The 15,814-nt window shown below is 40.9% G+C and overlaps 1 protein-coding gene across 1 annotated transcript; it reads left to right on the top strand.

Moving 5' to 3' along the window:
- Positions 1–1,445: 1,445 nt before the first annotated feature.
- Positions 1,446–15,562, top strand: LOC149287455 (stAR-related lipid transfer protein 13-like). Its single transcript, XM_089492817.1, has 14 exons — positions 1,446–1,509; positions 3,398–3,469; positions 5,426–5,507; positions 8,021–8,090; positions 8,904–10,153; positions 10,990–11,163; positions 12,270–12,429; positions 12,826–13,024; positions 13,558–13,768; positions 13,953–14,067; positions 14,259–14,477; positions 14,640–14,857; positions 15,138–15,314; positions 15,445–15,562. The coding sequence occupies exons 1-14, from the start codon at positions 1,446–1,448 to the stop codon at positions 15,560–15,562; spliced, it is 3,129 nt and encodes a 1,042-aa protein (XP_089348943.1).
- The last annotated feature ends 252 nt before the right edge of the window (positions 15,563–15,814 follow it).

Below are 15,814 nucleotides of genomic sequence, written 5' to 3'. Positions count from 1 at the left end.
CTGTTCCAATAGGTAATTGGTGGTGTAGTCACATAGATTATGTCAATGTATAGATATATATTTTTTTATAGTAATAAAGAGAGTGAGCTGGCCTTGCATTATGTATATGTAAATGAGTGAGATCATGGTTAAGGAAACCACATTATAAAAGGTCTGCTCAGTACTCTTAGTGATGGAAGCACACTGGGCTTGGCTCTTCATAGCCCATAGTGAATGAGTTTAAAGTTCCAGCGATGCCCGTATGGGTTAGCTGGATGGCATTGATGGTTGGGTGGAACGTTACAAGAATCCTTTTATGAGAAATGTGTGGACAAAAAAGCAAAACAGATTAATGGAATGATGTCCCGTTTTTTCTGTCTTTGTGTACGTGTTCATATCCGCAGCAATGCTTTCTAATACATTGATCACTATATAGTTTTATATGGATATCAGCACTTTTCCTGGTAGAGAACTATATGTGGCAGATTTTAGGAAGTGAAAAATCGATTTGATTTGTGTGGTTTTATTTTGTAGGTTAAGGGATTGTTTAAGGAAGAACATGTACATAATATGTGTATAATTTTTTAATCGCTGGGTAGGGTAAATAGCATGATGTTTCTGTATCTTATGCTCTCCTTATTTATGATCACATTCCAAGCCACTTGTTGCTCTGAATGACTAGCATGACATATAGCTCCACTCAGACCTGAAAAGGTATATTCAATGGCATATTGGGCAATTTTTTTAAAAACATGAGGCAGACTAAGGTTATCTTTAGTGTTTACATATTCTCTGGCATACTTTTTGGCATGTTTTGTCCAGAAGTGGCCTTTATGTTATAGTAGAAATGGCTGCCCTCTTAGAATCCTCCAAGGTGAGACCTATCTCCCTGTTGTAAATGCGAATTTGAGCTCTGTAATTACTCAGTTTGTGACTTACTAGGACTACAATCTAATCTGTGGTTCACAAGTACTTGGACATTTATTGGGTCAGGTAGGGTCTAGACATTATCCTAACTTGAGGTAAATCACTGTCAGTAGCACATTTCAGACTTTACTTTGTCTTGGGTGATTGATTGCAGTCTGTGAGCTGGGTGCAACCACACGTTGTGGAAATAGAGGACTTTGGCATTCCGTGGCCCAACGTGTTAAGCGTTATCTGTTAAGGATTTTAAAATGTGTGTTGCTTTTCGTGGCTGTTCATAGTCGGTGAAGCCATTTATAATTTGTTTGATTGCCATTGTGAACCTGTATGCTTGTCTAATACAAACAATGACGGAGCTTTTCAAATGCTGATAATGCTGATTCTTGAGTTTACTTCTAGATTGTGATCTTGTGAGCAGGGCCCTCATTACCTAATGTATGGTTTAACCTTAGTCTGCCAGTTCTAGTTGTTTCATACCCTTTGAATGTGTGAATTGTAAGAAGCACTGTATATACATGGCAGTATATAAATTGATCCCCGTAATGTCTTCATCTAATTGCCTTGGTGGCAAATACTTGAAAAAACTGCAAGGTTTCATTTCTGAGGGTGAGTGCAAGCTGCTCCTTCATCACAGTCGTACATGAGTAGAGGTGGAGGTCTGTCAGGCTACCAGCATAGACCTCTCCTCTACCGCTTCCTCTATAGACTGCATGCCACCTGCTGTTTGATAGCAGTGGGATATGATGATATGATGTCGACTAGATTGTAAGCTCGCAAGAGCAGGGCCCTCTTCTCCTTTGCACCAGTTTGTTATTATATGTGTTTCTAAATTGTTCTACTGACTGTAACAGCACTGCGGAATCTGCCGGCGCTTTATAAATAAATGTAATGTGTAATATTATACTCCTTGGCATACTGGAATCAGCACCAATGAGTAGACTGTAAAAGTCTCCATATATAACCATAATGTATATTTGGGAATTCTGGAATGCAGTGCATACTAATGTGCACCATTCATTGTGGGAAGACTTCTTTGGATTGGGTAGAACGTATGTGTGTGGGTAATCTCTGTAAAGTACCATTACAAAGAAGGGCAGTCTTCACAGTGGAAGAATTGCTGTAAAAGTCTCAAGTAGTCCCTGGAAAATATTTAGCAGTGGAAACTATTTGCCATTGTATGGAGGGGAGGGAGCGATAAACGTTCAATAAAAAGAGGGTCGCAACAGTTTTTTCTTCATAATGATAAGCAAGTGAACTGCCTGAGGACCTAATTTTCCTTTCCTGAGATGTGTATCTTAAAGTAGTTGCATTTTATAGTTTTCCATACCTATTTATTTTTTTTGGAAATAGATAATACTGTGGGCCCCAGGTATAAAATACACCTTTATTTTATCTTTGCAGACACAATTGTGAAATTATACAGTATTTTCACAAAGGGCTTTGTTCACCACAAAAATCATCCATAAACTTTTTGTACAGAAAAGAGTGCCTTTATATTAGTCATTGGAGGGTACGGAATTAATATGAACCATTTTTTTTATTCTTTAGTTTCTTTTTGTTTTTTAAATCTTTTGATTAAAAAAACGCACACACATTATCATATACCGTATTGGCTCGGATATAGGCTTCACCCTAAAAGGTGCTTTTTTAAAGAAAAAAAAATTCTTAGTAAAAAAAAAAAACCACTTAGTGGAACAGATATGCTGCCACTCTGCCCCCCGCGAGATATGCTGCCACTCTGCCCTCCCCAGACATGCTGCCACTCTGCCCCCCCGAGATATGTTGCCACTCTATCCCCCCTGAGATATGCACTCTGCCCCCGAGATATGCTGCCACTCTCCCCCCCTGAAATATGCTGCCACTCTGCCCCCAAGAGGTCCCCCCCCCTAGACTTACCGGTGCAGACTCCCCGGGGTCTTGCAGGGCCGGCGGGGGACAGCTACGCAGTATGCGTATTCCACTTCCGGTGCTGGCACTTCCGCCGTGGGAAGTGCCGGCAAGGAAGATTGTTAGCGTACATCGCGCAGACGTTCACCGGCAGCGGCGATGTGCGTAAACAGCCCCGCTGCCGGCACATCTGCACGATGTGCTTTAACAATCTCCCTTGCCGCGATTCGCTTAGACAACCTCCCATACCGGCACTCCCCCATTGAAAGTGCTGGCAGGGGAGGCTGTCTGAGCGCATCGGAGAGTAGGATGCAGGTCCCCTTCACCGCTGCGGGGGATCTGTATCCTAACCCTGCTGCCTGCCCGGCGCCCGGAACTGCATGTCCCGGGCGTCGGGCGCTAGACCCCGAATATAGGCTGCACCCCCACTTTAAAGACGTAAAGTGGGGGGGGAAGTGCAGCCTATATTCGAGCCAATACGGTGTATATTTTTTTAACGCAGGCATAATAATTTGATTTGAAACTTTTATATTAGTGTGTATATATATGTATATATAAAATCTCATGTTTATTTTGAAACTGAAGATGCATTTTGTTTCTGTTGCAGACGTCGAGGCTAAGAAAGCGTGTGATTGGCTGCGGGCGGCAGGATTTCCGCAGTATGCACAGCTGTATGAAGGTAACATTCTCTACCATTACTTTAACTTGAACTACCAAACTACCAAAGCAAGTTCCTAAGGATAAGCATGTGAAATGTGTATGTTTCCTGGAAAGAAATAGCACCTTAGGAGCAACTAAACCCTGAACATCTGTGAGTTAAAATTTCTGGTCGCTACTACTGTGCTGCCTGGAATAATGTAAAAATCTTACAAGGAGTAAGTACAATAGCCTCCAATGCCCAAATTATAATATGTTGTACATTCATTTAAGAGCTATGAATCCCTGAAATCATATTACCTAAGTGTAAAAAAGAAAATTATTGGTATAGCCAGGGCTCTTCATTCTGTGATTCTTAATTTTCAAAGACCCGGATAAATAGTGAAAAAATAAACCGTGTTCCTTTGGCATGTGCCACTGCTTATTTTTGCACTCATGCCACAGAATCCTTGCCCTGTTCTTCTCCTTTTCATTTAGAGGGTAAGAGTCTTGCCATTTCCTTTCTCAGATGTCTCTGCTGCCTGGTACTCGGAGAACCGAGCTTGTCTTGCTTAGTCTCAATATCCTTCAATCCAACAAACTCAGGAATCAAGGCTCCAAAACTCACACGGGGCTGAGAGGATGGGACTGTGCTCTAGAACAATAGCTGGAAGCATGGCATCATGGTGAAGTGTCAAGCCAACCATTGTCTGACCAAGTGACTTCCACTTCTTCCCCTCCCTAAAACGGCACGCAGTTAAACAAAGACGACAGCAACTGCTAACACTCAGTGCTCATAATCTTCTGAGGGGCAGTACCTTCCTCCCATCTATCCACAGAAAGATGAACAAACTGGGGCAGCTGCTGCAGTCGTCTTCCTGTTTACTAGTAACAGTCTTGTCTCTAGGCATGTTAAATTTATGGAATGCAGTGCTCAGGTGTGTTTTTCACCTGATGCAAACCTGTGACAATTCAAGCAGATGGTTTTATTTGTTTAAATAAGAGCTTACTTAACCTGCTTCTCTAATACCAGCAATTTGGATGATTGATACATAGTTACATAGTACATAAGCTTGAAAAAAGACCTAAGTCCATCAAGTTCAACCCTTCTACCTAACCTTCCTACTTCTGATCCAATTGATACAGTTTTGTTAACAGGGGTGAGCCTAGGGTTAGTGGCACCTGGATGCAGCATTTCTTTGGTGCCTTCTCCTCCCATAAATAAGTACTAAATACACGCACACTTGCTCTAATACTCTGTACAATTATACATACGATCTCCTTCTCACCATTAACCTTAGGCTCACCACTGACACATGCACACTAAACACCTTTACCTTCTTAAACGCCATACACTCACACACTCTTTCACTCACTCCAACACCATGCACTTACACATACATACAGACACACACACGCACACTCTCTTTTTCTGTCCCATCATCAGTGCAGTTTGCACAGCATCTTCCCCTTACCTCGAGTGGAGCCCTGTCATTACTGCAGCTAGCACTGCTGCAACCCTACTATGATGGGGTCATGTAATGTGTCACATGAGCACCTTGGTTACCCACAGCACCCACCTTAGTGTGCCCCTGAAGTGTTATAAAGTAAATTGCCACTTTTTTTTTTACTAAAATGGCTGCCCTAAACAGCCTTACCGATTACAGTAAGCGTGATGCTGGGCAGAAAATACGTTCAATAGAACGCCCTTCCTGCAAGGCAAATAAACGAGAGCGAGGGGCAGAGGTATAGAGAGGATTTTTATGAATCCTTCGATGCATTTGCATGCACAAAAAGGTGAACTATTCAGCTATCATGCATTGAAGTGCATATGCTGACATGTACTTTTACATTTGTCTCTAAAGAAGAGTTTGTATTTGTAAGATTACATACATTGTTTAAGCTCTCATGCAAGCAGGTGATTTAAATGTGCATTTACCTTAATTCATATAAAGGTTCATTAATCAGTCTTAATCCTCCCATTGCTATTTTCTTGCAGATTCACAATTTCCTGTGGACATTTCATGTGTGAAGCGAGATCACAGCTTCTTAGACCAGGATTCCCTCAAATCGCTGTGCAGGTACTGAAGGAGCCTCATGGTTCACATAGCACATTGCTTATGTCTGTAGAAAATGTTTTTTTTTACTGAATTGTACGTGTTTTTCCATCCTGCCAAGAACCACGCTACTTTTATGAAGATAAAATGCCATACTGCAGAGCCATCAGCTGTGCACATCATGAGTTTGATATTTTCTGTGAAATGTAGTAATAGCGGACACTATGTGCGGGGGTAGCTGGTGTGACAGATTCCTCTTTAGGCTGGAAAATTAGTGGGAGGTTTTCACAATTCTGCATGCGGTTATGGGAAGAAAAGCCACTTTGTGCCACTTGAGTATGAAAAGAAGTTTGTAAGGAGAAGGTAAAATTACCCTTTTTTAACCCCTTTTCTGTCTCTGAAGGCATGCATTAGTAAACTGATTCCTGAGTTTGAGGGGGTTAGTAGCTGGAGGCCATTGGCGACCGGTGTCTGCTGCTGGGAACTGCACAATATGTTCCATACAAGTCATTTATTGCCAGATTGTGAGCTGAGTGCACCCATTTGGCTCTAAGCGGCAGAAATCCAGCGTGTGCTCTTCAGTGGAAATAAAATGTCACTCCCAGGCACCATCAATGACTCATTCCAATGTTTTCCCCAGCTTTCGTCCCTCCAGATATTAATCCTGCCCCCCCCCCTTTGTCATATGTGTCTAAAATTAAAGCTTTTTAAAGGAAACCTTCAACATTGAAAACAAACTTGCAGTGATAGACTTGAATTCACACTAGACTAAAGATCTTACAGAAGCTTCAACAGAATGAGATCTGGAGTCCATTAACTCTTGTTCTCTTTTGTTCTTGCACCCATTGTTTTAATTGTTTAACTTCTATCACTTTATGGTTCTTTGGTCTTCTGCAGAATGTAGCAGTGGGTCTTTCAGTCCATCCGGTAACTGTGCCGCTCACGCTCTACTTGAATGTGAGTGGGGGACTGCTTGGGTGAGGATGACTTGGTTGTGGAAAAGTCAGTAGATGTTTGAGGGAGTGATCCAGTGAATGTTTGTTTTTTCTCTATGTAACACGATTGCAATATAAGTGTATTCAATAATTGTCTTCTGACCGCAATGATGGAATCATGACCTTTGTCATCTACTTCCAGTTCCTTTTCTGAATTTGGGCAGTTTAAATGGTGTTTACTTACTTTTGTTGAGCTTGTCATGCACTACGTTGCTGTCATATGGTAAGAAGCTGCTTATGTACTGAATCTGCCCGCACCCCTATATACCCAACACAGAAGGTACCCCATGCCCCGCCAATTCTTCCAGCACCGTTTCCAAGGGAGACAAAAGGTGTGATGGCTGCTCCCGCACAGAACAGCGTATTTTATTTGAAGGAAGTCACCATGGCGTGGGGCTGTCTGAGGAAAGCTGTTTAAATTCAGTCTGCTTTGAGATGTAGGGTGAAACTGGCTGTAATGATTACCTCTATATAGTTATTTACAAAATTCCCTCAATCTTCCTTATCTCGGGCTTTAACGATTCATCTCTTTCTCTCTCATCATAATTGTGGGTTTGTCTTTTGGGTGAACTCCAGGAAGTCAGTGTGTCTGAATAAGATGATATAGCTAGTGAGGGCCAGTGAAGTGTATATGCATAGTTTTATTACATAAATAATGTATAGATGAACCTTAGGGTAGGAGGTTCCTGCCATACAGAGCTTTTAGTCTAATATGTGCAGTCCACTGATCCCCCCCAGGGAGCATGAAAAGTAAACGCACTTATTCTTTTATTTAGTTTTCATCGTGCATTTACTTTATGCGTTATATAGCGTCCTCATATTCCGCAGCGCTGTATACTGGATTAACATGACAAAACAAGTAGTAAATGATTTTACAGGGGCGCCCTGCTCAAACGTAGTCTTTTGTTTAAGCAGATCATTTTTTATTTAGTAGATTTGCAAATATGTCCTTTTGATGCTGGATTTCCGACTTCAATGAAAAAGCTCATTCATTCATATTTGATGAGGATAAAATAAATCCAATGCAGCAACAGAATATGGTGACATTTAATGCAAATCCTCTTTGATTTCGGAACTAGGATTTCCTGCCTGCGATGAATGCTTGTTTAACCCATTCAATGCCTTATGAAAATTCATAAAAGCATAGCTACTTAATTGAAAGACTGCTGCCAAGTTATACTAAACGTTAAACGTCTCTATGGTTTTACTAATCCTAAAACCGGCTGAATGTCGGGACAGGTTGTTCTTGTAGATTTAACCCCCCGTTGCTGGTTAATACCTTGCATTTCTTCTATTAGCGAGAAGGGTAGCACATTACAGTGCCATGTTTTTCCATTGATTTTGGCAATACACTAGTTAATGCAGTTCCTTACTTTGTGCTCAGTCCCGATCAGACAGATAAAGAGAGGCGTGGAGCCAGCGCTATTAACGCAGAGTTGGTATCCAGGAAAATGTACAACTTGACCTCTGTTTCCCCTTGAATGACAGAAATACTTTTTTATGTGTATTTTAATATAATCTGTTTCCAACTTTTGTTTGCAGGCGGCTAATGACACTTAATTCATGTGCTCCTATGAAGCTGGATGTTCATTTTCAGAGAAAACGGGTGAGTGTTTGGGGAGAGATGTTAATTGTTTTTTTCTTTTCCATGAAATCATTTGTTCTTAAAAAAGAAAGTGCTCTTAGCATCGGCAAGCTGTTGCTTCTGAGGCGGCTATGTGTGTTTTCCACTGTATGGGTTAATCCTCTGGGTTAATCACTTACAGCATTTCCAATAAACTGCTGAATATGTAACATAGTAACCTACTCACATTTCTCAAAAGAATGTTTTCAACTTATGTTTTCAGCAACATTTACTAGCTTGTTCTTTTCTCTAAAAGGACCACATATTTAAAACAATGTGTATGGGCCGTTCTGGTTAGGTATAAAAGCCCAAGAAAAAATATCTAATTTCCAATTTACATAAGTTAATAAATACAAAATTAAATTATAGCTAAAATGTTTTCCCAGTTCTTCTGCATTGTGCGTGCACGGTGTATTCCACACCTTAAGGATGATCTTACACATTGTTGATACCTACTTTGGAGTCATGGACCATGTTTTGGCAACCACTTCCATACAGTTTCAATTTGCATGTCTTTTGTAGATATTTTGGGGTTTTTACCACCTGGCCCCAATTTAGATTCCAACGCAAGCAGTAGAAGTTGCGTTCTCTTCTTTCCTGTTTGTGTAGGGAGCGTGAGCTGGGAAATCTTCATAGGAGCAGCGATTGTGTTTAATGTCTTTTTTAAATACATACACCTTTTTGTTTTTATTGTGCTAAAATTTACTGGTGATAATATATATATATAGACCCCTTACTGTTTTGGAGGCAATATAACACCCTCCCATTAATTATTCTGTGTTGTTATTATTCACATTGTAGAATGAAGACTCTGATGAAGATGACCAGTGTGCAATTAGTGACCGCTGGGCATTCCAGAGAGACCAAGGCCGCTGGTCTCGTCTGGACTCTGTGGAACTCCTTTCTCCAACATTTGCAGGCCCACCTACCATAAAAAGCACATCTAGTCGTGACAGCATCTTGACAGACCTTAGCACTGAACTGGAGGCCACCTCCCTGCAGAGTGTTGAAGGTAGCAGGGGGCTCTTGGACATAGCTAGTACCCCACCCCAAGGAATGTCTTCATTGTCCAGTTCACCAGCTCCCACCAAGCCATGCAGGAGCCTCAGCGACCAATCACTTGCATTTTACAACCGGGGACAGAAAGAAAAGACCAAGAAAAAGAAAACCAAAGGCTTTCTGAAAAGGATGGAGTCACTCCGCAAGAGAGAGAAGGACAAAAAGAAAGTGGAATTGCCACTGCTTGTTACTAACAACACAGAAGTAGATGATTCAGGAAAGAACAATATAAGCTTTCCAAATGAGTGTGATGATGGTGACATTCCAGTATTCGAGAAGGACTTCCTTCACCCTGGGTATAGGACTAAATGTGCTTCTAGTGGTAGTCTTAGAAAGTCACATCCTAATAGCCCATGTAATGAGGTATACATGGAAGACTTTGAAGTGGGTGGAAAAAACAGCTTACGCCACAGATCCAGAAAAACATCAGATCACCTTGTTTGCATACCAGTTGACCACAAGCCTGGTACTTTCCCCAGGTCTCTTTCCATTGAAAGTTTATGTCCTGGAACCCGGGTTCCCCTGGAAAACTGGAAGATGGGGAGCAAATCCCTGGGACAGTCGGTGTGTAGTAGCATGGATTCCCACTGCCTGGAAGGAAGGCCAAGAAGAGGGTCTTTCAGTTCTTTGGGTAGCCGTTCCAGTATTTATGACAATGTTCCTTCTTCACTGGCAGGCAGTGGGGACCTACTAGAATTGGGAGGCCATGGGGACCTTTTTGAGCACTTGGATGATGTTCTTAATCATGTTCGGGGTCTCCAGAGGATGGTAGAGATGTGGTCACGAACTGTATGCCCAGAGCTCGACGAGGGCACAGACTCTGGGGGTGAACACATTGGCCATCTTAACTATGAAGAGAGATCTATGTCTGATGTGGGCACTTCTGCAAGTGACTTTGACAGCACTGGGAATTCGCTCAATGACACAGAGGAAACCGAGATGAGGGAGAGGAGGGATTCCGGGGTTGGGGCATCGCTAACAAGGCCGTGCAGGTTTGTTAGGAAATGTTGGTAATAAATGAATGCTTATTAAAGAAATGTATTAGTTGTCACATATTATACCAGTACATAAAGTACTTAATTGGAATCAAGTGGAATTTATTTAACACACTGTGCATCTTGTCTTTTTGGGTTAAATATACCCTATAGTGTAGTGGGACACACTAAACATGGAATTCAATAGGTCATAGCTGATAAAATGGAGCCAATGGTATAAAATGAACTACAACTGTACTACTAAATACATATGGAATAGAGAGAGAGAGAATATAATAGAAATGTTTTGTTTGCTTAAGGAATTGGCTGTAATGCAGAGAACCGCCTACATTTATTGGCTCCTCTAGGATGGTAGATTGAGGCAAGTTTTTGCAGACCCGAGTACAGCAAGCCATTGAAAATGACTTCTGTGGATAATCAAACTAATTGTGGTATCTAAAGTGAATGGCACCTCCTGTATTTCCACAGGCTTCGTTACATAAGATGAACATACATTCCTACTGACTAGAACAGGTCTATAGATCTAAAGAGTAGTTACATTGAAAAGCTTGTCCTTTTTTTACTCATTGCAATTGCTGGTGGTTTTATTAGGAATATGTTTTTATGCATTATATACTTTCAAATACTGTGAAATACACTTTTTGGTAGAAAATTAACACATTTAGTATTGGTATTTTGCATGCAAAGTGATTGAGCACCGCTTCACATTTAAAGGGTCCTCTGGGAATCTTCTCTTGCAGCAGTAGTGTGGTTATCTTATTGTTCTGAATATATTGATCTGTGAGCTAATAGGTTAATTAGGCTTTCTCGGGCACTGACACTCTCCCCCGCAGGAAGTTGCGCTGGCACAGCTTCCAGAACTCACACCGGCCAAGCCTTAGCTCTGCATCCCTGGAGATTAACAGACAGTCAGCGGCGCAGCTCAACCTCCTGCAGAAGCTGTCCCTGCTCCGACTCACAGCCATTATGGAGAAACACTCTGTGCCCAGCAAGCAAGGGTGGGCATGGTGAGTAGAAATGACTGCTCTATACCCAACCACAACTCATTGACAAGTCTCGTGAAAGTCATAGGATATGTCTGGCTTTTTGATTCCCATGTGCAGTGGAAATTCTCCTTTTGACCATTTCAGTTTCAGACTTCCCTTTGTGGGATTAATTTTTATATGCTGATTTGTATTATTATTATTATTATCATCTTTTTACTTATATAGCGCCAACAATTTACGCAGCGCTTCTTACAATACATATATTCACAGGGCATGACAAGACTAGAATTGACAGACTAAGACAAACCAAGGTCCTCTGTAAGTGATCTAAAATTGAAGACTCTCCTGAGTAGTTATTCACTGTCATTATGTGCGGTTTCCCGGCCGAGCTGGCGTCACCTTTTTGTTTTCTGTACCCCATACAGTGTCAGACCAGCACAGTCCTGCATTGCACATTAGGCAACACATCCCAAACAGCTGTGTGTATTTATGGTCTTGTTGGATTTAAGGACAAAAACTAAGCAAACAAAGTGAAATGCATAACAATGGACATATAAAACTTGAGAAAATAACATCATGCTTATCTTCTAATATGAAGAACTGTTAAAACCAAATAAGTAGTAGGTGTACAGGCTGTAAATATTCACTTTTACTTCTGTCACGGGCATGCTAGTCATTGAAGCCTAAATATCATATATTACCTGCTTTCCTGTTGTGTTCTTCAATCTCTGGTAGTGTAAACTATGGTATGTTTTTATAGCATCATATGTTGTGTTCCAACTTAGGAAAACAATTCAAAACAAAGCCCACTATAGTGTTGATTGCTATAAAAGTGGTAAACTAATGTAGCCATGTTATATTGAATGATTGAGTGCAGTTCATAAAGTTAAAAATGTTTAAAAAGATGCTTATTTAAGATTTTTTTTTTAAACTATAATTTAATATTTGAAGAAACAGTGACCTCTTGTGGCCAGATGTGCAAAAAGAACAACACATGGTTTTGGTACTTTCTAAAAAAAAAAATTAAACATCTATTTTTATTAACGTTCATGCACTTTTATTTTAACTTTCATTTCACTTCTGTGTTAAATGTTGCTCTTCTCCTTTGTGTTCTGGAACCCTTACAGGACGGTTCCTAAATTCATGAAGAGAAGTAAAGTTCCTGATTACAAAGGAAGAGCGGTGTTTGGGGTTCCCCCAATAATCAACGTGCAGAGGACTGGGCAGCCATTGCCGCAGAGCATCCAGCAGGCCATGCGCTATATTAGGAGCCAGTGTCTGGACCAGGTAATTGCAGTTTGGTCCGTATTTGTAACATTATTTCTCCAAACACAAAAGCCATAGCCAAAGTTGCTGGTTCATCATCTAGAACTGCTTGGAATGAGACAAATGTTACCAAGATTACCATACTAACTATTATTGAACTGTCACTTTTTGTTAGAGTTACAAGTTTGAAGAAGATCATTGAATATTTTAATTGAATAATAGTTGGTATGAACTTTTCAAATTCTTTTGTTTCCATTTATAATAACTTTGAAGTTACATAAAATATAAATTGATAATTCTACTGGTTCTAGAAAAAAAACTCTTAAGTGGGCAGAGATAGCCAGAAAGCAGCTAAGAGTTGGAGAAGGAGGTAGAATGTCTTGTTGTTCATGTCTACGTTCTTTCTTTTACTTACAGGTGGGAATCTTCAGGAAGTCCGGTGTGAAGTCTCGTATTCAGGTGCTGCGGCAGATGAATGAATCCTCTCCTGATCACGTCAGCTACACGGGACAGTCGGCGTATGACGTGGCAGATCTGTTGAAGCAGTATTTCAGAGACTTGCCTGAGCCCATCTTCACAAGCAAATTGACAGACACCTTCTTGCAAATTTACCAGTGTGAGCTTTCCATCTCTTCACCTTTAGCATGCGATATGTGGTGTCTTCTAGTCAGTGGGTTGGTGTTGGCCATAATAGAACATTTATATGTTCCTCTTTCTCCCCTGAAGTCCCTCTTTGTTGCTTATGAGTGTATCAGTGTTTCACGGCCTGAAAGTCTTAACAATATGTAAGTCAGTATCACGGAACAAACCACTTGAGGCAGAACAAGGGGGGGGTGCAAATCTGTTCTCCTCTAATAACACATATAGCTCAGCCAGCGCATTGGAAGACAGTCATTTGGGCCATTGTCAGCTGCTCCTTTTGTCCTATGGTAAAGGTGGCCCTGGCTTTTCCCCTTAAGCTATAATATATATTTCCTATGATTATGGATGCTAAATTGGCATCAAGTCACAAGTATAAGCCGGGGTTAAGTAATATTAGGAACATAAGCAAACGGTTTTTATGGTTATGTGTGGGTGATAAACACTAATAAAATAATACAGTGACTACTGAACAATATAATTTATATAATTTTCCCGTACTCTTTCCAGATGTACCCAAGGACCAGAGGCTGCGGGCAGTACAAGCTGCTATTCTGCTGATGCCTGATGAAAACAGAGAAGTCCTGCAGACCTTATTGTATTTCCTAAGTGACATTTCGTCCGCCCAAGAGAACCAAATGACACCTGGGAACTTGGCTGTGTGTCTTGCACCTTCTGTATTCCATCTCAATATTTCCAAGAAAGAGAGCACTTCCCCTAGGTATGCCTTTCTGCCACCGGGAAAGGGCGATTCCCTGTTGGTTCCAGTCATTTAATTAATGCTGCATTTTTGGTGTAATAGTAAAAATACCAGACATTTCTCTATGTAAAAATAAAAGAAATAAAAAAATAACACCATACACATTTGGGCTACAATCTATACATATATATTATTTTTAATGCAGGGTCCTGCAGAAGAGAGGAGCCTCTGGGAAGCCAGACCACAAGGACCTCAGTGAGAACATGGCAGCTACTCAGGGATTGCTACACATGATTACGGAGTGCAAAAAGCTATTTCAGGTGAGTGTAGAGACACACAGAATTCACATTTATCACATACACAATCTTTTATTTGTGTTGATTGTGTCTGAAAATCCAATGATGAGCATATTTGTCAGTATAAGAAAAATTAAACTGTCCACATGAAGGAATGAAAAACATCTCAATCATTCTTTCTGTTGCATTCTTATCATTTGCATGTCAACAATTAGATTCCACATGACATGATGCTACAGTCCCGGAATTCATATATATCCGCTGACGCTCAGCCTCTGTCCCTGGAGGAACTTTGTGGGGCATCTGAAGGTGAGGCCAGGGACTCCTCCTTCCTAGATAACAGCATCCAAGAACTTCTGCAGGACTCAGCAGAACGCTTCAAAAGTTGGGCATCCATGCCAGGTCCTGAAAACACTGAGTTGTCATGTAAAAAGGTGAGACTCCAGGACTTTTACTAGCGTGAATATTTTTTTCTTTCCTTGAAATCACCATGTCTTTAATAAAAAATAAAAAAAAAAACTTATTACTTACAAGGCTTATATAGAAATTCTTTATTAAGGTTAGATTTAAAAAATCCTTTTTTATGGATACTATAGGTTGGTGATGGAAATCCTATGCGCATGTGGAAGGTGTCAACAGAAGTAGAAGCTCCCCCAAGCTCTTTGTTGCATCGGGTTTTGCGAGAGCGCCATCTATGGGACGATGATCTCTTGCAGGGCAAAGTGGTAGAAACTCTGGAACAAAACATGGAGATCTTCCACTATGTGACAGACACCATGGCGCCTCACCCACGGAGACAGTTCCTAGTGCTAAGGTACATCTGATCTGTTTAACCGAGTCATTTATTTTTGAACAATGAATAATTACACAATCATACAAGAAGGTTATTAAGATGTTATAATATCTCCATATTGAACGTGCTAGTGTGCATCACATGTGTAACCATTTTCTTGCTCTGTAACACAAGTTTGTATTCTTGTCACACAACGTTTAGTATAATGTTCCCTTTCATCAGTAACAATCCCCATATGTTAGCACAGTATCCTTACAGCACAAAAATGGCAGGTTTTTATTTCATATTGTCTGCCTTACAGAAAATGGCGCACAGATCTTCCTAGAGGAGGATGTCTACTTGTTTCTACATCTTTGGATCATGCCACTGGCCAACCAGAGGAAGGAGTTCAGGCTGTAATCTTAAATTCACAGTATCTTATGGAGCCTTGTGGAATGGGACGTTCCAAGCTGACTTATATCTCCAGGACTGATCTCAGGTAACATTACCCAGGCTCTGCCTTTGGGTCCGCAGAATAATAATTACTGAGCTGAGAGATGTCAGCTGCCTGATTTACACAGAACACTTTTGTAGTTGTTTGTTACTAAGCCACCTATTTTTGTTCCTAGGGGACGATCTCCCGATTGGTACAACAAGGTATTTGGACATCTGTGCGCAATGGAAGTTGCCCGTATCCGGAACTCATTCCCACCTCTAAATCCATGTGGGCCTGAAACAAAGCTATGAGCGTGGGGAACTTTGTCTGCAGATTGTGTACTACCAGGAATTTTTCCTCTTTCATTGAAAAGCCTCACTGGAAATCTTCCAATGACCAGAATCTAGCACCCACAGATTCACAAACATAATACCCTATGGCTATGTGGCTTTACCGGTTCTGGCTTTGGGGATGGTTGAAATGGGTCAAATTGTAGATGTGGTGCTGGTTGCGCAGCGAACTCTACTGTGAGATGTTAAAGTTCTAAGAAACATGTGATAAAT

This window comes from Sceloporus occidentalis, unplaced genomic scaffold (assembly GCF_023333645.1).
Source record: "Sceloporus occidentalis isolate IW3139 unplaced genomic scaffold, rSceOcc1.0.p SCAF_60, whole genome shotgun sequence".
Lineage (NCBI taxonomy): Eukaryota > Metazoa > Chordata > Lepidosauria > Squamata > Phrynosomatidae > Sceloporus > Sceloporus occidentalis.
The sequence above is the reverse complement of the archived record's forward strand: the minus strand, read 5'-3'. Positions and strand labels throughout refer to the sequence as shown.